At 44.1% G+C, this 27,874-nt stretch overlaps 1 protein-coding gene across 1 annotated transcript in view; it reads right to left on the bottom strand.

Annotated features, from left to right (window-relative positions):
• SYNE2 (spectrin repeat containing nuclear envelope protein 2) overlaps positions 1-27,874 on the bottom strand; it is a 256,016-nt gene that overhangs the window by 168,333 nt on the left and 59,809 nt on the right. The window contains exons 14-31 of the mRNA XM_083729549.1: positions 27,054-27,210; positions 23,881-23,977; positions 23,040-23,227; positions 21,696-21,860; positions 20,896-21,018; positions 19,928-20,089; positions 18,434-18,568; positions 17,395-17,550; positions 16,605-16,822; positions 14,592-14,667; positions 12,829-12,920; positions 11,097-11,220; positions 9,476-9,618; positions 8,624-8,771; positions 6,584-7,170; positions 4,659-4,838; positions 3,563-3,713; positions 431-589 (exon numbers count right to left, since the gene is read on the bottom strand). Coding sequence (XP_083585675.1) covers positions 431-589; positions 3,563-3,713; positions 4,659-4,838; positions 6,584-7,170; positions 8,624-8,771; positions 9,476-9,618; positions 11,097-11,220; positions 12,829-12,920; positions 14,592-14,667; positions 16,605-16,822; positions 17,395-17,550; positions 18,434-18,568; positions 19,928-20,089; positions 20,896-21,018; positions 21,696-21,860; positions 23,040-23,227; positions 23,881-23,977; positions 27,054-27,210 — 3,061 coding nt within the window. The remainder of the gene's footprint in view (positions 1-430; positions 590-3,562; positions 3,714-4,658; positions 4,839-6,583; positions 7,171-8,623; positions 8,772-9,475; positions 9,619-11,096; positions 11,221-12,828; positions 12,921-14,591; positions 14,668-16,604; positions 16,823-17,394; positions 17,551-18,433; positions 18,569-19,927; positions 20,090-20,895; positions 21,019-21,695; positions 21,861-23,039; positions 23,228-23,880; positions 23,978-27,053; positions 27,211-27,874) is intronic.

Raw genomic sequence — 27,874 nt, 5'->3', positions numbered from 1 at the left:
TCAGATCTGATCACCTCCCCATAATGTGTCCCAACTAGTCCCAGACTCAAGCAGATCCAACATCTTCTTGCATTTGAAGAAAAACATTCCTACGGCCGATCTGTAAGATTTGCGCTACTGAAATCTTTCCTGGAGGGCTTAGCGTTCCCAAAAGGCGCAACCTATTAAAGCTGCTTGTCTATATCTCCCAGAATTATCCCTTAGGGGAGACCATGACCGACATGAGACAGAAAGCCATATAGAACTGATAGCCTGACACTCTTAACCCGCACTCTTTGGTGAAAGCTTGATTCCCCCCCCCACACACACACACATTTAGGAGTCTCCGGCATACCGCATTTAATTCATCCGAAATATTAGTTGCGAGCCAGATTCAATTACTATAATGCATAACAGATCAGACCACCCTGATCATTTACTTTTTACATACATCCAGCCATCTGTCCACAATAGCGTTAGCCTCATTCTCAAAGGGAGGATCCTCCAAGCTTTTCATTTTGTTCAGCTGGGACTGAAGGCTTTTGCCAATCTGGTTTATTCTGTCAATGTCCTCGGAATGGTTGTTAAATTCTTGTTTGACCACGTTGACCTGTGGAAAAGTGATAATATGCACCTGTAAGCACCTTGCATTTGGGGCAATTTAAACAGGAAGAATCCTGGGTGCCTATCCATCAGAAATACAGTGCTTTTGAAGTTAATTTTAATATTTGTAACCATTTAAAAAACCATAAAAATAAGAATCAGAAATGAAACAAACAGATACCATCATATTGTTCTTATTTTAATGGAATTTAGAAATTCACGGTTTGAGATGTACTTGATTTAAACGTATTTTAATTTATTAATTTTATTTTTTTATACCTGCTTTGCTGTATGACTGTATGTATTGAATATGGGCCTATGGCCGTAATAAACTATCTATCTATCTAAACAGATACCATTAAGAGCAAAGAAAAATACTTATTTTTAGTAACATTTTGTTCAGAATAAGGTCTACACCGGTTATGTTATCTTTCAGACGGGTTTTACAGTTCTGCCTTCTCCCTTTTTAGGAAGGCATGACTTGTCAGCCTGTTCATTGTAGAGAAAATTCCAATTATTTGTTTGCCTGTTCATTATGTTTTTTAAAAACTGTATCCAGCCTCAAGCTTTTCCCATTCTAAAATTTCTATGCTGCTTACAGTACTATTGAAAACAACAAAAATAGAGCATTAACACAGCTGTTTAAAACACATTAAAAAGGAGAGAGAAACAAAGCCACAGGAACCAATAAAGAGAACCTCAAAACTGCAACACCAATCAATTAAACATTAGCATCAGGCATCAGTCACATGATTCTGGTTTCCGTATTAATTTACACAAGATTTTGGAAGGGGGGAAAATACTGTTGCGTTATGGAGCATGTGCATATTTTATTTGCTTCAGATATTTTGTGCAAACGATTCTGGAAGCTACAGTCGTGTGAAATAAGAACTGACTTTCTGAATTTCAAAAGGCACCATGTTTTGCTTCTTAACTTTCCATCTCAGAACTCTATAAGGCTGCTTGTTTGTGCACCGATGGAGCACGGCCACTGAAACCCTGACCTCTAGCGTCTGGTGATTAGACAACATTCGCTAACTAGGTCTTTGTTTTCTGGCAGACAATGAAGTCTGTTCTGCAGTAGATACAGCTGGGCAGACGGTGAGAAAGTAGGGCAAAGGGCTTGACGCAACAGATAGCAGCAAACCCCCTCTCCTATCCTTGCCATGGGGAAAATAACGCCAAAATTTTGCCAGTCCACTGTCCCTCAGAGCTTGTGGAGGGCTGGACTATATTTTGAAGGGAAAAAATGAACGAATTCCTATGCCCCACAAATAACCCAGAGATGCATTTTAAATAAAAGGACACATTCTACTCATGTAAAAACATGCTGATTCCCGGACCATCCGCGGGCCGTATTTAGAAGGTGATTGGGCCAGATCTGGCCCCCAGGCCTTAGTTTGCCTACCCATGGTCTAAACCACTGAACCTCTTGGGCTTGCTAATCGAAAGGTCGGCGGTTTGATTCCCTATGACAGAGTGAACTCCCGTTGCTCTGTCCCAGCTCCTGCCAACCTAGCAGTTTTAAAGCACACCAGCGTAAGTAGAAAAATAGGTACTGCTGTGGCAGGAAGGTAAATGGCGTTTCCGTGCACTATGGTTTCCGTCCCGGTGTTCCGTTGCGCCAGAAGCGGTTTGGTCATGCTGGCCACATGACCCAGAAAAATGTCTGTGGACAAATGATGGCTCCCTCGGCCTGAAAGCAAGATGAGCGCTGCAACCCCACAGTCGCCTTTGACTGGACTTAACTGTCCAGGGGTCCTTTACCTTTTACCATTACCCATAATGGCTCTCCTGTGTGTCTTTATCCCTGCATCATTGTCATTGCAATATTTTAGCCTACACTTGGGCTCACAAAACTCAAGACTAAGAGTCATATGCAACACTCCAGCCACTCATTATATGGCCTGTCAGGTGGTGGTGGTTGCTCGTGAGTAACCAGGCAGGACTCCGACCTGTCTTTTACAGGTTTTATTGTGCAAACTATTTACAGTGCAGAGTCACTTGCAGAATCCGGGAGTGGCCCCTTCCGGCTTCTCCCCCAACATAAGAACTTCAGCACCTGAAACCTCCTCCTCCCCTCCTTGCGTTTCACGCCTCTGTGTAAGCTGGGTGACGGAAGGGATGTGCGTCCCTCCTGGCCAGCCTGGCGAGGTGAGGTGCTGGGACTCTCAGCAGCATCCTCGAGCCCTTTCCTCACTTGGCTGGCCCCTTCCCTCTCTTCTCCACTGGAGGTGTGGCTTTTCCCACCGCTGGAAGAGGAACTGCTCCTCAGGAGTTTGGGAGGCTCTCTGTATCCCAGCGGCCCCCTGCCTCCCTTCCCTGTCCCGATGGCAGCCCCCTGACATGGCCCTTGGAATTTTCATCAGGACACACATACACACTATGAATACCGAAGAAGAAGAAGAAGAATTTGGATTTGATATCCGGCTTTATCACTACCCTAAGGAGTCTCAAAGCGGCTAACATTCTCCTTTCCCTTCCTCCCCCACAACAAACACTCTGTGAGGTGAGTGGGGCTGAGAGATTTCAGAGAAGTGTGACTGGCCCAAGGTCACCCAGCAGCTGTACGTGGAGGAGCGGAGACGCGAACCCGGTTCACCAGATTACGAGTCCACCGCTCTTAACCACTACACCACACTGGCTCACCGGTTCCTGGATGCAACAAGAAGGCGGAGGTCTGGACCTACTTTCAAGCTTCCCTTATACTTTGAAGCAGAGGTGGACAACCTGTGGCCATACAGGTGTCGATGGGGTCCCTCCTGCCCGTTCCACACAACATGGGCAGCCATCGGGGTGATGAGAAATGGAGCCCAACAACATCTAAGGTTGACTTCTTTCGATTTAAAGCCCAACTTTGCAACCATACACACACCCGTTTCTTATTTCATTGTATAAAAAAATTAAAGCTAGGATTCCGTGGCCACCATAAAAATTGTGCCGCTTTATCTGCTTTTGCACGGTACCACAATAAACTCACCATGGCAATTATCCTCTGCAAGTTCTCTTTTCCCATGTAAGACACTTGCTGAGACAAGGTATGTTCTTGCTTCTGAATAATGCCTGTCAGACAGTTTTTGCAGCTGTGATATTGCTTCAAGAGCTCCATCACTCTCGCACAGTGTTCCTGCCTATTTGAAAGAAAGCAAAGCAAAAATAATCGACACGTTTGCAGGATGGCCTAAGCCTGAAAGCACTCGTTTTCCAAATCAAGGGATCTGGCTTTTAGTACAGAAGCCAAGCAATGTCAAGAGGGCCACAGGTTTACAGTCTTGCTTTGCAGCCACAGGAACTAGAAACCTGTTTTTGAAAAAATGAAGCAAGGCTTCATTTGGAACAGGAAGATATTTTAAAGTATTTCCTGACCAAGAGGATCCAATGGACATCCAGCCAACTCCAGGGAATGTGAGCTTTATGTAAAGGAGAAAGAGAGAGAACAGGGTCACTATTCTGCAGCAGAGATTCAACCGCATACCAGAAATTTAGGTTTCCGCAGTTGAAAAAGATCAAAGCATTCTGGCACTACAAATCCACTTTCTTTAATTAAGTTTTTGCAGTAAGGAAAGTTAGGGGGGAATTGTGCTAAAAAATGGACAACTCTCAATTGATGGGAAGTTAGGTTTCCAACAAATGGCAGCAGAATTCCATTGTGCAGTCTCCTCTTTGCATGATGGAATAGTGCACTCCCTCTCGCCCAGGGTTTCCCAAACTTGGGTCTCCAGCTGTCTGTGGACTACAATTTCCATCACCCCTGACCACTGGTTCTGCTAGCTATGGATAATGGGAGTTGTAGTCCAAAAACAGCTGGAGACCCAAGTTTGGAAAACCCTGGTCTAGAGGGGAAGCAGTGATCTCCCAGCAGGTGGTTTGCTGCTGCTTACCAGGGAGAGAGGGAGTGGCAAGGTGGAAGGGAGGCCGGCACTGCAAAAACATGGGCGGAGCCAATATGGCGCTTGCCCCTCCCACTCTCCTCCCTGTAAGCAGCACTGCCAGGAGGTCAGTTAAGAGCCGCTGCCCCACCCCACTGTCCAGCTCCGGAAAATGTTGCACGAAATCACACAAACTTAGCCTCTCACTTTTCGGCAATGGCAAGCTTTGTTTTCTTCCACAAGCCCTCCGTGAGTTTCCACTGCCGCTTGACTTCTTCCCCCTGGCCATTTGCGGACCGCGAAAGCCGGCTGGCGACTTCATTCAAGGACCTCATCTCCGCAGCAAGGCGGTCCAGCTTCTGCCGCAGTTCACTGATCGACTTCAACCTAGAAACAGGAACAAGTCGCATCAGTTTTTGTCACCTGTGCTGCTGGGTATTTAGGGTGCTGATGAATACAATTTCCATGCCACTGCCTGGTATAAAAGCTCCTATGGGTGCTATGCTCCTCCCACTTCTACAGGGTATCTTACTGTTTCTCAGTTTTGTGATTAAAAACAATGAACCCTAACATGGGCATAGCCAGGATTTATTGGGGGGCAGGCTTTATGTTAGGAGGACAGAACCAAGTTATCTGCAATACAGTTGCTCAGTAAGTTATTTCTATTTACTTATTGGATTTGGGGGGGAGGCAGCTGAACCCATGAACCCAATAGTCATATACAGTGGTACCTCGGGTTACAGACGCTTCAGGTTACAGACTCCGCTGACCCAGAAATAGTACCTCAGGTTAAGAACTTTGCTTCAGGATGAGAACAGAAATTGTGCAGCAGCGGCACGGTGGCAGCGGAGAGGCCCCATTAGTTAAAGTGGTACCTCAGGTTAACAACAGTTTCAGGTTAAGAACGGACCTCCAGAATGAATTAAGTCATTAACCCAAGGTACCACTGTAGACACCCCTTTTCTTTCCCCCTAACCCATTTTCCATTTTCCCGAGTGTAGTAATGCTCGTCCCCAACCTCTTGCCCCTCCCTTCTCCTGTCTCTGCTCTCCGGCCAGACCAGGACGCCCAGGACAGGGTTGGCGGACGAACATACGTTTTTGCAAAACAGAACAAACAAAACCCGGTAGGGCTGCCACCACTCCCTCTGATCCAGGGGATCCAGAATCACAACCCAGGGAGAAGGCCGTGACCCATTAGCCTGGCTGTCCCCTTCTCTACAAGCTGTATCCACAGACTTGCAGGCAGAAGTTCTACAGTATAGCGTAACCAAGCGTAAGGCTAGGACTTAGCTATTCCCTTGTGGAAAGGCACACAACTAAAACAGTTTCATCTTTAAAATGTTTATTTTAAAGTAACATAAGAAACATGCTAAAATAGCAGGCACATCTTTTAGAACGTTACAGGTAAGAAAACAACAAAGCTACATAGACTAACTAAGATTACATACTTACAACTCTAACACAAAGATAGGCTAGTTGCTGTTCTTTAAGCCTCTGCAAGTAGAAGACGATCGAAGATCTCCATTTCAAAAGATGAATAGCGGCCTATTAAGCTGGAACCATAGAGCCGGGCATCTTTGCGATTTGCAGGGCAAAGGCAGAGAGGCCAAGAGCAGAGGATTCTCTGATCTTTTATTTCCAATCCGCAACCTGCGTCGTAACTTTCAAGCCAATCATAAACTCAAATTATTTTTTGAATGCACCAATGATCGGCTTGCTAGTCTATCAATTTACCTCTTGACAGCTGGACCAATTTAGAATTCAAACTTTTAAATCAAAGGGTTTCCTCCCTTCCGTCAGAGACACATTCCCAGGCAATTCAAGGGCAGATAACAACACTGGGAGGGGGGATGTTTACATCATTGAACTCAGGTGTTAGATCCTTCATTAATCAAGACATCCTGGGTTCTAATAAACCTTTCAGCTGAGGAGTCAGTTGTCTAGAATTTTAAAGATACACAATTCCTTTCCCAGGGTCCTTGTGGCTGATGAAACTCCCACAAGGCCTCACTCTCTTTTGCTTGGCCAAAGAATAATTTTCTAAATATTCCTACTTTACTACACCGAGGAAAAATATCCTCAACTTTATTTGACTGAATCTGAGAGGGAGGGGGAAAAGAGAAACCTCACCTTTGCTGAACAGCAAGGATCGTTGGCTCCCTCAAGCCTATTTTGCTGATCTTAACATGCACGTCTTGGATGTTTTTAAAGAGATCGCTATTCTTCGAGGTAAATTCTTCCTGAGCTTCCCTGTTCTGGTTGATGTCTTGTTCCTCCACGGAGCCAACCACAGGGCTTTCGTTCACAGGTAACGCAGCGACGAGGTCTTCGCAACACATCTTTTTCCCGCTTTCGTCATCGTCGATGTAAATGCTGACTTGCTTCAACCTCTCGTCGAGACATTTGGCCTCCTTTTTTATCAGAGAAATCTCCTGCAGCATAGCTTCCCCGGGTGGCCCTGGGGCGAGGCTGAGAGGCACAGAGGCACCCAAAGACTGTTTCACATGCATCAGCAAAGCCAGGAAAGTTTCCATGTCATGCAGGATTGTCTCAATCACCTGCATCTTGCAACCCAGCTCCCCCAATCGCACTTTGTATTCAGCAGCGACTGCGCTCGCTTCTTCCCAGTCTTTTGGATCAACCTCTGTTCTTTGACGCCTGCCTTGTTCTAGCAAGCTGCACTGTTTGGTACAATTTGCTATAGATGTCTGCATTTTCTGAAAAGCAAGGGATTGCAACGGCGATAAGCGAAATTGTGCTGTAAAAAGCAGCACTGAGCATCAAGTCTCACGGTCCCTTTCAACTCTATGATTTTGTTATCTGTCAAGCATAGGGGGTGAGAGATGGGACCCATAGGAAGAGCACATGCTTTGTATTCCCTGCAGGCCCCTAGGAGGTTAAGCTCTTGGGCACCTCCAGGAAAAAGGGTCAAGTAGCCAAAAGAACACTTAGGGAGTCCCTGTCATCCTGTGTTCCTCAAACTTTGGTTCCCAGCTACTGTTGGACTACAACTCCCATCAGCTCCACCTGGTACACAGGCTGAGACCCTACCTGCCTGCGGACTGTCTCGCAAGAGTGGTGCATGCTCTAGTTATCTCCTGTTTGGATTACTGCAACGTGCTCTACGTGGGGCTACCTTTGAAGGTGACCTGGAAACTACAACTAATCCAGAATGTGGCACAGCTAGACTGGTGACTGGGGGCGGCCGCCGAGACCACATAACACTGGTCTTGAAAAACCTACATTGGCTCCCAGTACATTTTCAAGCACAATTCAAAGTGTTGGTGTTGACCTTTAAAGCCCTAAACGGCCTTGGCCCAGTATACCTGAAAGAGCGTCTCCACCCCCATCGTTCTGCCCGGACGCTGAGGTCCAGCGCCGAGGGCCTTCTGGCGGTTCCCTCATTGCGAGAAGTAAAGCTACAGGGAACCAGGCAGAGGGCCTTCTCAGTAGTGGCGCCCGCCCTGTGGAAAGCCCCCCCCCATCAGATGTCAAAGAGATAAACAACTACCTGACATTCAGAAGACATCTTAAGGCAGCCCTGTTCAGGGAAGTTTTTAATGTGTGATATTTTAGTGCCATTTTTGGTCTCTGTGGAAGCCGCCCAGAGTGGCTGGGGAAACCCAGCCAGATGGGCGGGGTACAAATAATAAATTATCATCATCATCATCATCATCATCCCTGACCACTGGTCCTGCTAGCTAGGGATGATGGGAGTTGTAGTCCAAGTTTGGGGCCCCAAGTTTGAGAAACACTGTACTAGATAATGCTGGACTAGGCAGGTGAATGGTTGACTCAGCATAAATAGCTCAAACAGCCCCTCTTCCCACATAAATCAACCCAGATCCCGTGACTGGCATCTGAGATCCTTTTCTGTATTCCTCCTCCATGCAAAGTCTGAAGGGTAGGGACACAGAAATGGGCCGTTTTCAGCAGTGGCTCTCTGCGTGCAGAAGGTTCTCCCCAGGCACCATCTTGGTCTATTTTTAGGCCAAAAACCTTCCTTTTTACCCGGGCTTTTGGCCCTTAATTTGAAGGGCTTCGTGTATTTGTGGCCTCTCATTAGTGGGGCAGTATCTGTAGGGGGTTTAGAAACACCCTTACTGGCCCAATCCGGGAGCCCTTCGTTAAGCCAACAGGAGATCCCAAGAAAGAATAATGAGCACAAACCTTCACTTTCTTGAAGGGAAGGCTAGTGTTATTTAGCACGCTCCGGGGAATGTCTCTCTGGCGGAGCTCTTCGTCCGCGTTGCACAGCTGAACCCATTCACTTTCTATAGGTGCTAGAAGGGCCAAAACAGCCTTTAAAGAGTGAATCCTACAAAACAAGAGGATAAAATTTGATCAGGAGACATGGAGAGGAAATAAGCTGTGGCTCAGTTATAGAACACCTGTGTCAAGGGCGATTCCCAGCATGGCAGATAGTTACATGTTTATTGTCATAGACAACACTTACAGTTGCTTCTAGAAAAAGAAGAAGAAGAAGAAGAAGAAGAAGAAGAAGAAGAAGAAGAAGAAGAAGAAGAAGCAGCAGCAGCAGCAGCAGCAGCAGCAGCAGCAGCTATTTTGGATAGCTTATAAGTTTTCATGGCACTTTGTAAGTAGTTGTCTTATTCTCAGAAATCTGATAAATGGTGAAAAATTGTTTTTGAACAAGAATATTAATTGTGTGAATAATTGTCGCCTACGTGCTGTACGGGTTGCACAATCATTATTAATGGCACAGGTTGTATTTCTTCAGCAAATATTTATTTACAAGGCACATTTTTCATTTTTTAAAAAAATTCCAGCCTGGCGATGTACAGCATGCAGAATTGCAATAAGGTCAATGAAAACGTCTATTTAAAAATGGCCGGGGGAAAGAAAGTCATGTTTCATATTTATTTCTGCAGATGTCCCTGGAGCGCAACACCGCCCCCCCCCCCCCCGATTACTGGCCCTGTGAGCTGGGACTGAAGGGAGTCCCAACAACATCTGGAGGGAACATCTGACTCCTCCCCAGTCTCTATGTGCAGGCTGTACCTCTCCTTCAGAGCATTCCAGGCTCTGTTCCACTCTCTGAGCAGCTCTTCCTGAGACTCATCTGCTTTGCAGGAAAACTTGCCCAGCAGCAAAACAATCCTTTCAAACTGTTTCCAAGAAGAATCACCTTCGCTCTCCAAGGCCTGAAACAAGAGAAAGAAAATGCTGGTGATAGAAATAACGAGAGATGCAAAGGTTAACAAATATAAAATGTTAACAAGGGGCTTAAATCTTAATGATAACATGGCAATTGTTCAGATATAACTTCCACAAGGATAAATATGCATTGCATGACTTGGATGTTGTTATTTTATTCTGCTATGCAGCAAACACTGTTCTGTTCTATAAAGCTGAACAGCAAGCCTATCAAAATGTTTTATTAAACCTTCAGATAGTGATATTTCAGTTGCAGACCACAGTTTTCATGGTTTATTTATTCATTCATATAAGTATTTTTTTAGTTTAATTTTTAAATTTCTGTTTTACTTTTTAGAATATTCACTTAAACAACCTTAAAATACTTCCCTTCCTCTCTTTCCATGGTTCATTTTGCACAACATAAACCCCTGCATATTTTCTATAAACTAAACCATTCAGTATTCCATTTTACATCCATTAAAACATATTTACACTGTTGAATTTATCTTAATGCTGCCCACGTTTTCAAATAAACACAATTTCCCCCATATATTCAATAAACATTTTCCCGTCTTCTTTAAACGTATGTTCTTCTTGTTCTCTTATTCTATACGTTAGGTCCACAAGCTTCTCATATTCCATCAATTTAAGTTGCCAATCTTCTTTAGTTGGGACTTCATTTGTTTTCCATTTTGGGGCGAACAAAACAAGAGCCGCGGTAGTGGCATACATAAATAACCCTTTCCATTCATGTAAGTATTTCTATACTGCCAAGTCATAAACCACCAGAGCAGCGTGATGCATTAAACACCCACAAAAAGCAAGACAGATAATCATTACAGTGGTTGCCTAGTAACAAAATAAAACATTTAAAAAAGGTGCAAAGTCCTGTCTGCCACCACAGAAAAGTCATCAAGAGATTCCTGAAGGTCAAAAGTAAAGAAGAACTGGCTGCCAAATCCCTGCTGTAAGTGTGTCCCACAGCATGGGACCGACGACACTACAGTAAATGCCCAACTTTTAGTAAGGCCTCTATAATGTAAAGGTAAAAGTACACCTGACTGTTAGATCCAGTTGCGGACGACTCTGGGGTTGCGGCGCTCATCTCGCTTTACTGGCCAAGGGAGCCGGCATTTGTCCGCAGACAGCTTCTGGGTCATGTGGCCAGCATGACTAAGCCGCTTCTGGTGAACCAGAGCAGCACACAGAAACGCTGTTTACCTTCCCGCCGGAGTGGTACCTATTTATTTACTTGCGCTGACGTGCTTTTGAACTGCTAGGTTGGCAGGAGCAGGGATCGAACAATGGGAGCTCACCCCATTGCGGGGATTCGAACCGCCGACCTTCTGATCGGCAAACCCTAGGCTCTGTGGTTTAGACCACAGCAGCCCCTCTGGATGATCTCAGTGATCAAGCTAGGACAGGTGATGCCTCTGGTTAATCAGATATCAGCCTTAATACACAGCAGGATTTTGATATTTACCTCCAACTCTTCCAGCTTATTCTGAAGGCTGAAAATATCTTTCACACAGCCGGTAAAAGCACATGCTGTTTTTTCTCTGATGGTGTTTAAGCAAAGCTTCAGATTATGTCTTTCTGTGTGGTAGCTAGAGAAAAACAACAACTATTATTATCACCAACCACGAGGAATATTCATAACCCACCCTTTGTCTAGGCAGATACCAGAGCAGGGTGCAACACATAAAAATATAACACACAATGATAAAATTATAAAAATATAACTCTGCAAATCACAGAAGCAATGGAAAATACAGAGCAGACTAAAACATCACCAGCTAACTAAAATATACATCATGCTGGCTAGAGCTGATGGGCTTTGGTACAAGCTAGAGGGCACCATGTTGGCTACCCATGGATTAGACCATCCACCTCTTTTTCCTGAGCAAAATAGGCTCAACAATATACTGTATTTTTTGCTCTATAAGACTCACTTTTCCCCTCCTAAAAAGTAAGGGGAAATGTGTTTGCGTCTTATGGAGCGAATGCAGGCTGCGCAGCTATCCCAGAAGCCAGAACAGCAAGAGGGATTGCTGCTTTCACTGTTCAACGATCCCTCTTGCTGTTCTGGCTTCTGAGATTCAGAATATTTTATTTCTTGTTTTCCTCCTCCAAAAACTAGGTGCGTCTTGCGATCTGGTGCGTCTTATAGAGCAAAAAATACGGTATGTCAGGCATAAGAAGAATGCGCTTTTCATGTGATTCTTCCTTCTTTTTTTTAACTCATTTCAAAACACAAGCAAGCCGTGAACCAAAAAGTCAAATTAAGATGATACTGAACACCAATTTTGTTTCATTGATTAGGAAAATACAAATTTGCCATGGTGATGATTTATTGAATTTATATACCGCCCTATACCCAGAGGTTTCAGGGCGGTTCACAGAAACAATCAATGTAAAAACCACAATATATATAATCAAAATAAAAGCAAGCAACCCAATAACACCCCCCCCCCAAAAAAAAGCCACATAGGGAGAAGAGTCGGTGGAAGAAGTTTGGAAGAAATTTAAAGACTACCTACAGAAATATTGTAAAATTAATGAAAGTTAGAATGATGTTGGATAGAAATTAAGTGGTTTCCAGCTGTAATGCTTTAAAAGAATATGAAAAAAAAGGTTATAAACAGGTAAAAATCTAAGGGTAAGGATTTGCTGAACCAACAATTTGAAGTGGAATACAAAAAAGGGAGGTATGAGGAGGTCCGGGAAATAAGTTAAAGGAAAAGTAGGAAATGGAAAATGTGTGTTTTTAAGTATTTTTATTTTTGTTATCTTTGTATTTTTGTTATTTTCTTTTTCTTTTTTCATTTTTATTGTAATACTTTAAAAAATCCTAATAAATATTCTATAAAAAACACAAAAAAAGCCACATAGGATGTCGATCAGATCAGATCAACCAAAGGCCTGATTAAAAAGGAACCTTTTTGCCTGGTGTATAAAGAAGGTACCAGGTGAACTTCCCTAGGGAGAGCATTCCACAGACAGGGAGCCACTGCAGAGAAGGCCCTGTTCTTGTGTTGGCACCCTGTTGAGGAGGCGGCACACGAAGAAGGGTCTCAGAAGATGATCTCGGGGTCCAGGTAGTTCATATGGAAAGAGGCGGTCCTTGAGGTATTGTGGTGGTGATGCCACTTTGCTCCTGATACTTTTGGTATAAATTTACTCATTGCTGCTCCGCATTCTATATTGGGCAGTACCTCTTTTGTAATTCCTTCAGAGACAAGTCTCCATGTTTTCCAAACTTCTCTGCACTCTGAAGTTTCTTTTCTAGTTCCACGTCTCCTGGACCCTGAACAAAACATCAAAATCTCAGTTTCAATCCATAATAGCAAATTATAAACATACATGTAATTTTATTAGAGCTTTTTCCCAGGTCGGGGGGAAGGGGGAGAAGAGACAAAACGTTCATGATACTAGACTAGAGGCTCTATTTAAAAACATAACCTCAATAAACGCAAGAAGTTTTTAAGCCATATGGAAAATTTCTGCCATACACTTCCAGTTCCCTATTCAGAGTCCCCTACATACACCAATGAACACATGGTGCTCTTGAACATTGAAGTTTTCCCATTAGTTTTAATGTAGAGGGAAGCTCTGTATGCACGAAGAAGCTGTTGTACACATGAGTAGTGAGCATCTTTAATAATAATAATAATAATAATAATAATAATAATAATAATAATGGTTGCAGCCATTTGTTTTACCCAGAATGCCCAGGAATTGCCTTGGGTTGTTAGGGGCAAAAGGAAAGGAAAGGGTTACCAGAAGAAGCGGTGAAGCTAAAAATACAATTTGGGGGTGGTATGGAGGGGCGAGGACCGTTGTATCACCATAGAAAAGCCCCTGAATTTTGAATAGATTTTTTAAAAATTATTAATTAAATTTATACCCTGCATTTCCTCTCCAAGGAGTCCAGGGCAACAAACAGATGCACAATTTAGAAACAAAGCAAAAATGCTCTAAAATTGTTAAGGCATTCTAAAAAAAACCAAATAGTTTATAACATCTGAAAAGCAGTTTCAGTACACCATTCAAAAATCAATTATAGTTAAAACATTATTTCAATCCAATGATTATTCTCCTTTTCTTCCACATAAAAAATCTGGTATAAAGTTATCATCTGAGAACTTTTTTTAATTCAGCTCTACTCACCATACATGCACATATAACAGTAGTATACTGCAGGTTAGGGAATGGGAAACTGCCAGCCCTCCATATGTTGTTGTACAACAACTCCCATTATCCCTCACCACGGCATATTAGCTGGGGCTGAGTTGAAGGCCAACAAGGTTCCACACTGCTAAGGCCAGTTTGAAAATGCTTCAGACAAATTAAAGATATAGGAAAGCAAGACTAGAGCAAACATGGGGAAATCGGGTTCCCCTAAAACATGGGGAAGAACAGGTCACCCAAGTTTGAGGGAGCAGAATTCCTAATGGCAAGTGCTATTCAACAGTTGAGGGGTGCGGGTGGCACTGTGGGTTAAAGCACAGAGCCTAGGACTTGCCGATCAGAAGGTCGGCGGTTCAAATCCCTGCGACGGGGTGAGCTCCCGTTGCTCGGTCCCTGCTCCTGCCAAACTAGCAGTTCGAAAGCACACTCCGGTGGGAAGGTAAACAGCATTTCCGTGCGCTGCTCTGGCTCGCCAGAAGCAGCTTAGTCATGCTGGCTACATGACCCGGAAGCTGTACACCGGCTCCCTTGGCCAATAAAGCAAGATGAGCGCCGCAACCCCAGAGTCGGTCATGACTGGACCTAATGGTCAGGAGTCCCTTTACCTTTACCTTATTCAACATTTGAACAGTCTGCAGCAGTAGGTGGTCTCTCCCCAAAAGTATAAATAAGAACTAGAGTGTCCCTGATACTCTGGGAATTCATGCTTGCATTGATGAACCTACTCTCATTGGGAGCAAAGTGTCTCATGGGAAGCATCCCTAAGGAAACTCTAGGAACGTCTTACCCTTTCAGTTGAAAACCCATTGCCAGGATTAAGAAATGATGTCTTCCCTCCATTGGCAGAAGCAAGGGCAAACTCTCTGGATTAAAATAACAATAACAACATCAGCTTGGTACAATGCAAAACAATACAATTCCTGTATTGCAAGGGGTTGGCCTAGATAGATGGCCTTTGGGATCCATTCCAACTCTACAATTCTATGATTCTATGAAATGACCATGGCATTTTTTTCATTTATTATGTTCATCAGTGGTTTACAGGACAGCCTTCAATACGCTGAAAACAATAAACTCTGAATTATATTTTTTAATCAATGTATAAAAACACAGCTACATGAAAAGTACAGTTGCCCAAAGAGCAGAAAATTTGCTTTGAATATAGGGTGCTAAGAATAAAATACAGTGATGCCTCGCAAGACGAAAAGAATCCGTTCAGCGATTCTCTTCGTCTAGCGGTTTTTTCGTCTTGCGAAGCAAGCCCATTGACAGCTTAGCGGATTAGCGCTATTAGCAGTCTAGCGGCTTTTAGCGATCAGCTGTTAAGCGGCTTATCAGCGGATCAGCTGTTAAGCGGCTTAGCAGCTTAGGAAAAGGGGGGGGGAGCGAGAAAAAAAACCGTGGGAACTCGCAAGATTTTTTCGTCTTACGAAGCAACCCCATAGAGAAATTCATTTAGTGAAGCGCCTCCAAAACGGAAAACCCTTTCGTCTAGCGGGTTTTCTGTCTTGCGAGGCGTTCGTCTTGCGGGGCACCACTGTATTTGATATATAATACGGTCCACACGCACGATCACTGAAAATGGAATGCGGAGTTTCCCAAAGTCCTGCAGCCAAAGTATAATTCCCTGCACCCACCTGCAAATTAAAATTTGACATACTTGTTCATACACCCAAAAATATTTACTTCCACCGCCAAATTACATCTGGTTCTTCCACCCAACAGCTGTTGTTGGTTTTGGGGGGGGACTAAGATGAGTCAGAAGTTGCAGGACCCTGGAGAGCTCCAAATGAGGAACTTGATCCAATGAAGAGTGGAAGCAGACTTCTTAAGCTCCTGCTCTCAGCCTCTTTCTCTCTCAGGCTCCACCCTCTTGTGACTATAGATTCTTGAAGGGCCAACCCGCCCATCTCCAGATCAGCACTCCTCCTCCATTCCTTGGTGAGCTCCTGGTGGGGGCATTTGGTTCCTGGGGCTCAGCGTAAGGTGCCCTGAAGATCCATGCTCTGACTCTACAGATCCAAGAGGTTTTTCCTGGGACTCGTGTTCCTTGGCCTCAGCTGGTCTAGCTCCTTTGCTGGAAAGTCTGCAGCCTCTGACCCACCCAGGGTCTTGGCTGCTGCTGGACCCTGGCATCATGAAGGATGATGCATATAAAAGCGAAGAAGGACCTGCCTTCTGTGGATCACCTGTTATGTGTTTGCAACTGAACACAATCATCTGGGAAGCCCCCATGAAGCAGTACCAAAGCACCCATTGGCAATACCCACCCTCTCTAGTATGCCACAACTGCAGCTAGAATTTTGTTAGCTAAGAATTGGAAAACACAAGATGTCCCAACAGTGGAGGAATGGCAGATGAAGATGATGGACTTTTCGGAGCTAGCCGACCTGACTGGAAGAGTCTGCGACCAGAAGGAGGAGGAGTACCAGGAGGAATGGATGAAATTCAAAGACTATTTAGCTAAATATGCTAAGATAACTTAATTAGAAAAACCAGATAGGCCTAGGATTTAAATATGTGATGTTAGAGAATAATATCTTTAAAGTTAAAATGAAAAGGTTGAAAGATGTTAAGTGATTAAGTTAATTTTATGAGAAAATTGATTTTGGAAAACTGTTACAATGAAATACACTGAAATTCAGCTAGGGCGATTTGAAGAAGTCACTTAACAATGTTACTAAGATTGGATTAAGTACAGTTAAGATGTATGTATGTATGTATGTATGTATGTATGTATGTTTGTTTAAAAATTCTGGAAAATCAATAAAAAAATTTGAAAAAATAAATAAATACCCACCCTCTCTTGGGTGAGTGGCTATCGGCTGCCATAGACAACAGCTCGCTGTGAAGAGCCAAAGCCTGCCTCTGAAGCTCTTCCTTCTTCCGCTCATATTCTACAACCGGGGTCTTTTTCTCAGCCTGCTTTTCTTCCTCCGTCATGTTCTTGCTCATGGTTTTCAGGGCTTGCAAGGAAGTGTGTAGCTCGCCCAGGACACCTTGCTGAGAAAATATCGCCTAAACAGATAGAGGAATACAAAAATCACACTTTTCGATGATTTGTCAAGACACGCTTCTTTACTCAGACTTTGGATTGGGTGGGTGCCTACCCTCTCCCTGCATTCATACACACTGCTGCAACTTGCCTCTGTCACTTTCCCCTAAGCTGTTTTGCGGTTTTGTTTCATGATTCTGTGACTTGTTCTGATGGTGACATTTCTGTAACCCACCCTGGGACCATTCAGTGAAGCAAGGGCTATAAGTACTAAAACAAAACAAAACAAAACTGCCTGCAGCAGTTTCTTAAGGTAACCCATATCCTGAGAATCAAAGAGAGAATAATACAGTCGTACCTTGCATGTCGAATGGAATCCGTTCCAGAAGTCAGTTTGACTTCCAAAACATTTGAAAACCAAAGTGTGGCTTCTGACTGGATGTAGCCAATTGGAAGCCCCACTGGATGTTCGGCTTCCAAAAATTATTCGAAAACCGGAACACTCATTCCAGGTTTTGACCATTCAGGAGCCGATTTGTTTGAGAGCCAAGGTGTTCGAGATCCAAGGTACAACTGTATTGGTTTTATGCCATACCTCATGTTCTGCAATGAGCCCCTTCGTCTTTCCCGCCTTGAGCAGCTTCTTTTCTTTATTTATTTGTTTATTGAGTTTTGAAAAGGCATTGTTCAGCTTCCCTCGTTCGATTTCCATTTTTAATTCAACATAGGACACGATTTCACAGCGAACAGCCTGCAGAATATGGGATACATGTTCAGAAATGACGGTAACCAACAAAACAAGCAGGTTAAGAGGGGTATTTTGGAGAGGATATGGTGGAGACAAGACCCCAACCGTCTTCCAGGGAAATCAAGTTATTGTTTTTATATCCCAGCTTTCCTCCCCCAAGGAGATCAAGAAGAAGGAGAAGAGTTTGGATTTGATATCCCGCTTTATCACTACCCGAAGAAGTCTCAAAATGGCTAACAATCTCCTTTCCCTTCCTCCCCCACAACAAACACTCTGTGAGGTGAGTGAGGCTGAGAGACTTCAGAGAAGTGTGACTGGCCCAAGGTCACCCAGCAGCTGCATGTGGAGGAGCGGAGATGTGAACCTGGTTCACCAGATTACGAGTCTATTGCTCTTAACCACTACACCACACTGGCATGCATTGTTTCCCCCCTACTCACTTAATCCCTGTGAGGTAGTTTAGACTGAGAAGCCTAAAGGTCACCCAGTGAGCTTCCTGGCCAAGTGGGGAACTGAACCCTGGTCTCCCAGGTCCAACAGTTTAATCACCAGACTGGCTCTCTAATCTCTCAGTCCTAGAGGACAGATAGGACTGAGAATACAAAGACATTCAGTGAAGTCCACTGCACATTTAGCCAGTGCATGGGGGACAGAGTGGGACCATGCCTACGAGGTCCACACATCGACACCCATGGCCATCCTGTGAGGCTTATAATCAGCCTCAATCTTGAACCCGGGTCTCCCTGGACCAAGCTGATAACTAGCTCCCACATCACACCAGCTCCGTCAAAAAGGCCTTTAGAGCATCACACCTAACAAGAAAATATTCCCAAGTGGCTTCTCTGTGATTAAAATGACTCTTGGTCTCCCAGGTACATTTTCTCACCTCCCATCTCTCGCGAACGTCTTTGCTCTTTTCCTCCACTGCCGCCTTTTCACAAGTGGGCAAAATGTCTTTCAATTGTTCTGCTGCTCTCAAAAACTTGCGGAGGATGTTGGTATCCAAGATGCTAAAAGCTTCCTGCATGAAGGGGAAGGCAGGGATATAGCCTAAGATTATAGAATAATAATAAAAACACACTACCTGTCTAAAAATGGGGGACGCAGGTGGCGCTGTGGGTTAAAGCCTCAGCGCCTAGGACTTGCCGATCGAAAGGTCGGCGGTTCGAATCCCTGCGGTGGGGTGCGCTCCCGCTGCTCGGTCCCAGCGCCTGCCAACCTAGCAGTTCGAAAGCACCTCCGGGTGCAAGTAGATAAATAGGGACCGCTTACCAGGGGGAAGGTAAACGGCGTTTCCGTGTGCGGCTCTGGCTCGCCAGAGCAGCGATGTCACGCTGGCCACGTGACCCGGAAGTGTCTCCGGACAGCGCTGGCCCCTGGCCTCTTAAGTGAGATGGGCGCACAACCCCAGAGTCTGTCAAGACTGGCCCGTACGGGCAGGGGTACCTTTACCTTTACCTTTTTACCTGTCTAAAAATAGTCGGGGGGAAGCCAAAGTAGCATGCTCTATAACACCTGTCAGTCCGTCTGGATAGCCAATGGTCAGGGATGGTGGGACGGGTCGGTTGGCATTTTGAAGGGGCCCCTTTCCCAGCTGGCAGTATTACAGAGCTATACAGAGCTGTGCTGGGATTGAATGGCAAAGGAACCAATTTTGAAGGAGTTCACTGAGCCCATCGCTGGGGACAAAGAGCCCAATCTTACCCAGCACCACTGTTTGTGGCCCGTTCCTCGAGCCCAACATCACCAAACAGCATATTCAGTCAATGAACTCCTACTACAGTTCTATAACATGGAAGGCGCCATTTTAATTTCGTTTCCACAGAGCCCTCAACTTAGCATGGACCCAGAGCATTGTGGGAGGCAAGTTAAAATGGCGCCTCCAAGCTACCTAGTGCTGATCAAAATGTTAGTTCACTAAGGCCCACTCATTTAAGGAGGCTTTGCCCTACCTTGTTTACCACTTGAGACAATAAGGCCACCACTACTACGACTAGGGTTAGAGAAGAATTTTGCCTGGCCTCTATTTTTAATTGGACCAACCAAATTCACACCTCCTGGACTAAGATATGGATCAGAAGGCAATTACGCTTTCAGATTTTGCCCTTCTCCAAATTTTGTGATACATGCCAAAATGCATTTTAATAATGTGTATTTTGGAACAAAATGCTTTTAGAAATGCGTACGTTGAGATAAAATACATATTTAAATACAGCATTTTGTACAGATTTTTTTTCAATGGACGCATTAATGTGGAAATAGAATACAACAGTCTTACAAACAAACACGCGTGAAACTGACATGAACTGGAAAGGATCCATCTCCATCTATCCCTAAACACAGGATGAATTATGCAGTCATCAGTAACGGATTGCCTCACCTCATGTTTCAAAACTGGTCCCTCAGGCCTGGTCTTTTGGCCAAGGATTTGCATAGCTTTTAAAATGGATGCTTCAAGCTCCTTGTGAGCATCTTCAAAATTTAGCTTAACCTCTTCTTCTGATAAAGATTCATCCGGAGATAGTGAACCGGCATCAAGAATCTAGGAAATAAAAAAAGGCAGGAAAAGAGGAAAACAAGAACTTTTCTTCACAGTTTCCAGTAAAAAATGTTTTCGGGTTTTTTTTGAGGAAACTGTCTTTCCCGATAAGTTAAGGCAGGATAATTTGCTCACTCCCTCAGTAGTCAAAGTCCGAAAGCTTCTTCTGCTGATGTGATCTCTGAAGGGGTTCAAACCCACTTCAAAAAGAAAAGAGATTGGGATATAGGGCAGCATCCTGTAAAAAGGCTGGCTGAGTTCAGATACATATAGAGGCTATGCGTGGCCTCGATTCAGGATCACACACCCCTGTCTCACTGACTTGACGAACCTCTCCTGAACCTGGGTTTAGTGGACTGGCCATAGGTTCGCAATGGGCCTAGAAACTTAAATGTGTTTAGGCCTGAACCGCATTATCATAAGAGCATAAGAACTGTCCTGCTGGTTCAGACCAAGGGACCATCATGCTCACCAATTTGCTGGCATAGTACCCAACCAAATCCCTACGGAGAACCCACAAAGAGCACATGAGCGCAACAGTACTTCTCATGTGCTCTAGTGACTGGCATAACACCTAAGAACTTGGAAGCTGTGTTTAGAAATCATGACTTGGAGCCACGAGAAACTTCAGAGGCCAAGCCTAAACTCATCTGCCACTGCAGCACCAATGCAAACATATCTGTGGGGCCCAAAAGCAGGACTGGTCTGCCCAGAAGATGGAGGGGACCCCACTCTCCCACTGTGCACAGTCACTGCACATTCATAGACTTTTGAACCACCGAACTGGAAAAACAAGGGCTCTTAAGAACCTCCTCTGAGCTGTCCACTGCAGGGTCCTCTGGTTCTGCTGTTGTGGGAGAATCCATTTTTCCATTACTGCCAGCTGCCAGTTTCACCTCTTCCTCCTCTTGCACTCCCAGCAATCTCATCTCCTAGGGACATCAAACGTCATTTGTTATGATCCCCCAATTATTCAATTTCTACCAAACACCAATTAATGACTGATGTTATCACTAATTCTGATAAAAATTAAAATCCTAGGTTGAGTCTCACCCTAAAATTTATCAGAACATTTGATACATTTGATTCTGTTTTATTTCTTTAGGTCTTAATAGAGACAATGGTTTTCTCTCCAAAACTGGTGTCAAATTAGTATAGCAAGGGAGGAGTGGGGAACCTCTAACCCGCCAGAAATTGCTGAACTACAACTCCCATCAGCCCTAACAAGTGTGGCCAATGGCAGGGGTGATGGGAGTTGTAGTTCAGCAAAACTTCTGGAGGGCAAATGGATCCCCACGGCTGCCTTAAAAAGAACTATCATATTAAGAACGTTCACTGTTCTTATCTTGTATAAGTTTGGACCTTCCATGGGACTGTCACAGATAAACTGTAGCTTTGTGCACATCAAGGTTCTTTACTAATTTACAAAAAAAAATCTGCTAAGGATTAACACCTCGTGCATCTGAGGAAGTGTGCTGTGGTCCATGAAAACCTATGTTACAATAAATCTGTTAGCCTAAATATTCCATGTTGCATTTTTACGCTTAACGATACCATAAAGCTAACAGCAACTCCACAAGGCTTTTTAAAAATATCTGCAACAACTCACAAACTGTGTTTTCTTTATAAGCTTTGCCCATTTTCTGTTCAGTTTCTTCAGCTCACTGGAAACAGCTGAACCCACTTCCTCGTTGCAGGATTCGATCAAAAAGTTCCCTGCTTCGTTGACAGATCCGTGCCGGGAGTTCCAGGCAGCCAACACTTCTGTGGGAACCTAGTACACAACATAACACAATGCAACACAAGACAGTAGGCCCGCGTCTCACACGCATTTGTCGTGGGCGATTTCAACAACACACACTTGGCTACATCCCCTTATACCAGCCTCTCTCTCTTCCTCTCTTCCGCCTTTCCACAAATATGTGCCTTCCCTGGGCAAGTCCCGCTCAGCATAGTAGCTTTGGGAGTGACGGAGATGGTTTTGCAAGAACTCACAAGGCAATCCAGCTGCCCACAAGATCTCTCAGGAGCATACCCGCTGCTCCCACCTGCCAATGGTGCCCTCACCGTGATCAACTCCCGCCTGGAAATCTATGTCCCCAATGTGGAAGGACGTGTGGATCCAGAATTGGCCTCCATAGTCACTTATGGACTCACTGTTAAAACCATGTTTATGGAAGACAATCTTACTCGGCTACGAGTGATCGCCCAAGAAATAAGAAGAACCTTGCAGGGTTCACCAAACAGGACTTGCCTGGGAAGAAAGGCAGAGAGCTTGAAAGCTACTTTGGGGCCAGGTCTACTTGTGGCTTCCAGATTTCCTCCGACCTCTGAGCCTTCCCCTTAGTAAAGGTAAAGGGACCCCTGACCATTAGGTCCAGTTGTGACCGACTCTGGGGTTGCGGCGCTCATCTCGCTTTATTGGCCGAGGGAGCCAGTGTACAGCTTCCGGGTCATGTGGCCAGCATGACTTAAGCTGCTTCTGGTGAACCAGAGCAGCACACGGAAACACCGTTTACCTTCCCACTGGAGCGGTACCTATTTATCTACTTGCACTTTGACGTGCTTTCAAACTGCTAGGTTGGCAGGAGCAGGGACCAAGCAACGGGAGCTCACCCTGTTGTGGGGATTCGAACCGCCGACCTTCTGATCGGCAAGTCCTAAGATCTGTGGTTTAACCCACAGTGCCACCCGCATCCCTGTGAGCCTTCCCCTTACCAGCTGCCTCATAGAATGCAGATGGCTAACCTTGGAGTGGCTTTCTCTTCCTCCCATAGAGTTGGACTTAAACACATTTCCCACCTACAGCTCAGAAGGCAATTTCTGTGTATACATGTGAGCCTTTGAACCAAACCACTGCATATAACATTGAGTTGGCTGTCCGTCACATCTGGCGCTCACAATATTTCCCCAACCAATCGACCGTAAGAGTCAGGAAGAAATACAAACATACATTCGGAGGGTGCTTTTTCCGCGTGTCTTCCAGCCAAGTCTGCAGCAAGTGGATGTTCTCTGTATAGGTGTCCCAGGACAACAAAATCTTCCGCAAGGTCGCGTTCACATTGTCAATGTACTCGTTGCATCTGGAAACCTGAGATTCTACCGTCTTAAATAATTTACTTGCATCCTCGGGATCAGCTCCTAGAATGTTAAATAACGATGCTGTCATTACCTATCGCTACAGTACTTGCAGGACTGCCTTTGCCCAGATACACCAACTCGACTGCTTCAATCTGCAGAACTGGCACATAATAACTGCTGCATAATATTTGTTCCAAAATCGATTTTTGGAACTTTGGAACTCCCTACCTATTGACATCAGACAGGGGCCTTTGGTGTGCTTTTTTCGGGAATTCTTTTTTTTAGGCAAGTTTATCCAGACATGTAGAAGGAACTTGTGCTTTATTTTTCAGCTATTGTTGATTTTAACCATCTTTTAAATCATTTTAATACCTGTCTTTATCTGGTTTTTTAATAATAGTTTTAATTTTATATTGATGTAAACCACTTAGAGAGGTGCATTGGTTTACAACTGAGCAATATAAAAAATAATAATCTTAAAATAAAAATAAATTACAGCAGAGCAACGAGACTGGTTCTGACCCTCGTTCATTATCACAAAATGCCACGATGTGAGTCACCATTATGCCCTTTCTACAGATGGGAGAACTAAAAATGGAAGAGAGCAACTTGGCAAAGCCAGGATCTGCTCAGTGAATACTAGGCCTAAGATTTCAACAATACAAGATGATAGGAGTCTAGATAGAAGTGTATGTACACTTTTGAGGTCTTACCCAGATTAGAAGTGGTCATGATCTTGTTCTGTTTCTCTTTGCATACTTGAAATGTGGTTTCCAGTTGACTAAGAAATCCTTTTTCTTCAATAAAACCCTGCCCACACAAACAAACAAAAAATAAGCAAAAAGATGGATTAATTTGAAAAATGCTTTCTGGTACAGAGATTTGGAGGGGATCGAGTTTGAGATTTAAAAAATAAACAAACCATTATTTTATCTCTTTTTAAAAAATTATTGAAGAGCACCTTACTGGCTCAATTATTTTGGAGGATTGGCTGTTCACTGTCACCTTTGTTTGTTGTTTATTATTATACGGATTGTCATATATTTTACAGATACTGTTGTATTTGTACATTTGCCACACTGGAAACTGGTGAAATAAAATAAGAGAATAATGGAATATTTTGGTTCCTAGCTGGAAGGAAAATCCAACTAGAACCCAAAATATTTTCAGATTGGTTTGGCATCCCCTCGCTCTTCTCTACCATATCACCTATTTTATGCATTACAATGGTCAGGTTGTGTCTTGTCATCGTGAAGGATTGTGGTATTTACAGCCCACCTCAGATATCTCAGTCATGTGGGCTTCCTGCCTAAAAGGTACAGTGGCTGATATATAAACAGTGATGTGCTTTCAACACTTGCTAAAAACAAAACAAAACTTGTTTTCCCAGGATTCTGCTGACCACTGATAGCAGCGGTCGCTTCATTCTTTGTGAGACTGCGGCTGTTTCTAATGCTCTAATAATAATAATAATAATAATAATAATTTTTATTTATACCCCACCCTCCCCAGCCAAGGCCGGGCTCAGGGAGGCTAACAAGCAATAATAAAAACAAGTTGAATGAATACAACTTAAAAACAAGAACCCTTTCCTCAGCCCAAGTGCTGCATTCCCTTCCGGACAATGTCCTGAGGCCCATATGCCAGTGATGGCTGTGGCCAAAGACAAAAGTACCTGCAGCAAATTTTACCTGTCTGTGGGAGGCAAGTTTTGACACACACACAGACTCGCTTGCCCCTCTCTTATCCTCCCTCGAAATAAGCAACAGGCACTATCAGAATCCAGGAACAGATTTCAGCTAGGCATAAATTATTGGGTGTAAGAAAGGTCTCTGGGATGTAATTTTGAGGGGTTCCGACAGCAAGGCCTAAGCGGGCGCGTTTGGCCCCCAGGCCTGAAGTTCTCCACCCCTGCTTCAGGTAGGTAGGTAGGTAAGTAGGTAGGTAAAAGGAAGTGTAAAAATATTTTAGTTACAGGTAGGTAGCTGTGTTGGCCTGCCGTAGTTGAAACAAAATAAAAAAAACTCCTTCCAGTAGCACCTTAGAGAAGTTTGTTATTGGTATGAGCTTTTGTGTGGTTATTGTTATGAGCTTTCGTGTGCATGCACACTTCTTCAGATACAGTGGTACCTCGGGTTACATACGCTGCAGGTTACATACGCTTCAGGTTACAGACTCAGCTAACCCAGAAATAGTACCTCGGATTAAGAACTTTGCTTCAGGATGAGAACAGAAATCGTGCAGCGGCAGCGCAGCGGCAGCAGGAGGCCCCATTAGCTAAAGTGGTGCTTCAGGTTAAGAACAGTTTCAGGTTAAGAACAGACCTCCGGAACAAATTAAGTACGTAACCAGAGGTACCACTGTACACTGAAACAGAAGTCACCAGACCCTTTATATAGTGAGAGGGTGAGGAGGGGTTTTACTCAGAAGGGTGGTAGGAATGGGTGATAAGTAGCTGTCTTATTACGAAAGAATTTCAGAAATAGACTGGAAAGAGAAGTTGCTGAATTGCAACTTATTACCAAACTTAAAACCATGGAGAGACCTGGTCTGAATAGAGACATTGGATTCTTATCTCATTATACATGATAAAGCAATTTTCAGCCATCTCACCCATTGCTTTTTCCTATAAAACCTATTGCAGTTGTTAACAGTCGTCAACAGGTATACCACACCTATCAGCCAGTCACCCATCTCCCACCACCCTTCTGAGTAATACCCCCACCCCCCACCCTCCCACTATATAAGGGTCTGGTGACTTCTGTTTCAGTGTATCTAAAGAAGTATGCATGCATACGAAAGCTCATACCAATAACAAACTTGGTTGGTCTCTAAGGTGCTACTGGAAGGAATTTTTTTATTTTGCTAAAAATATTTTAAATCAGAGAGGAGGGCAACTTTGGGCCAGGGCAGCAGATCTGAAAGCAGCCAGCCCACCTGTGAAATCACATGATGTTTCACGATAGCAGAGCATCTGATGAGGTCAGATACAGAGAAACTTCAAGCCACAGCTTCAGAGGGTGAATTGGAATTTTTCCTTTGCAGCTGCAGCTTGAATTTAGTGCCCCCTTAAGGCTCTCATGATTCCCTCTCTGCAGCCACAGCTTCAATTTGGTACTTTTTGAATTCAAGCCATGACTGCAATTCTAGAAAGCTTTTATACCCTTCTGAACAAATAGGCCAAATCCATTCAAAACTTTGGCAGGTGTCACCGACGGTTTGATACAGAGTGCTGAGGAAAGAGCCACACCCCCCCCCCACATCACCCTTCAATAAATGCTTTGGCACATCAAATTGCTGTCAGGGTTTAATCCTTGCAAAAAATTGCCTAGACTTCCTTCTTGGAGGAGGGAGGGAATATGGTTGTTTCCTCCGCAACCAGCCTTCTGTTAACAAATTGCAGTTTTGCAGTGACATCTGCTGGATGCCCAGACCATAATGATGCCTGCAAAAAAATTTGTTATGTATACTTGTTCTTAAATTCTGTTGGTTTATCTGTATTTGAATATTTTTTATTATGTCTACTTGATTTCAAAGTTTGTTAATTTAAATGGTGCTTTCATAGACACACACACTTTATGTACACCATTTAGAGGTTTATTTGTTTTATTAAGCAGGCCACACATTTTGTCAAATAAATAAATGTACCGTTTTTATTCCAGCCTGAAAGCTGTTGAATTCGACAACTGCGGCTTCAAAAAGCTGGGCAGCTGCACTATTCAATGGGCATAGAGCACTTCTTAGCCCCATTTTGCAGATGAAGGCAGGGAAGGACTGAGGCTTAGCGTTTTTGAATGGGAGGGCATCCTGATTCGTGCCACAATCTCTTGGCTGCTGTTCTACAAAACTAGCCAGCCAGCATATGGAAACAGCTTATGATGCTTACATTCCAATCTGACAGCAGCGACTCCACATTCTCCTTGGTCCCATGTTTGATGTGCCAGATGTTAAGCTTAGATACCAGTTCCTTCAAGATAGCCGAGCAGAACAATTGGTGGTACTCCACAAGATTGCTGAAATCTGCAAGCTGGATGCTGCTGAACCTGAAAGGAAACCCAACATCCTGATTAAGAAAGAAGGCAAAACCGGCAAGTGCGACCGACACCATGCAAGAGATGCTCCATTCGTGAGCACCTCCAAAAGTCTGGGTGCCATTTTTTTGTGCCTGGCTGACACTTGAGGATTACTGAAATGTCTGTGCTTTGAAGCCTCAAACTATTTGTTAAGGATAGATGATATGTTAAGGAGCTTAACAATAAAGAGTCAAGCGTTTTGAAAACTGCAGTATGGCACCAATATTTTCATTGTCAACAACAAATTAAACATGTATTAACAATTTCTGCTAAGAATGTGATATTAACAATGTGCCATTTACGTGAACTGCGTATTCATTCATGATTATCAAAATAATAAGTAAAAACTGTTGCTGACCCCCCACCAGTGGCGACTAGACATTCTGTTATGGCGCCCACAACCCAGGTCCCTGAAGCCATTTGGCTCCTAGCTTTTCTATCCCAGTTTCTAACACTGATAGGAATGCAATTATATTAACGGGTGGATAACCACAGAGCCTAGGGCTTGCCGATCAGAAGGTCAGCAGTTCGAATCCCCGCGACGGGGTGAGCTCCCGTTGCTCAGTCCCTGCTCCTGCCAACCTAGCAGTTCGAAAGCACATCAAAGTGCAAGTAGATAAATAGGCACCGCTCC

The sequence above is a fragment of the Podarcis gaigeae genome (genome assembly GCF_964106915.1).
Source record: "Podarcis gaigeae genome assembly, chromosome: 1".
NCBI lineage: Eukaryota > Metazoa > Chordata > Lepidosauria > Squamata > Lacertidae > Podarcis > Podarcis gaigeae.
Note: the sequence above shows the minus strand (reverse complement) of the source record. Positions and strands in the feature narration are given on the sequence as shown.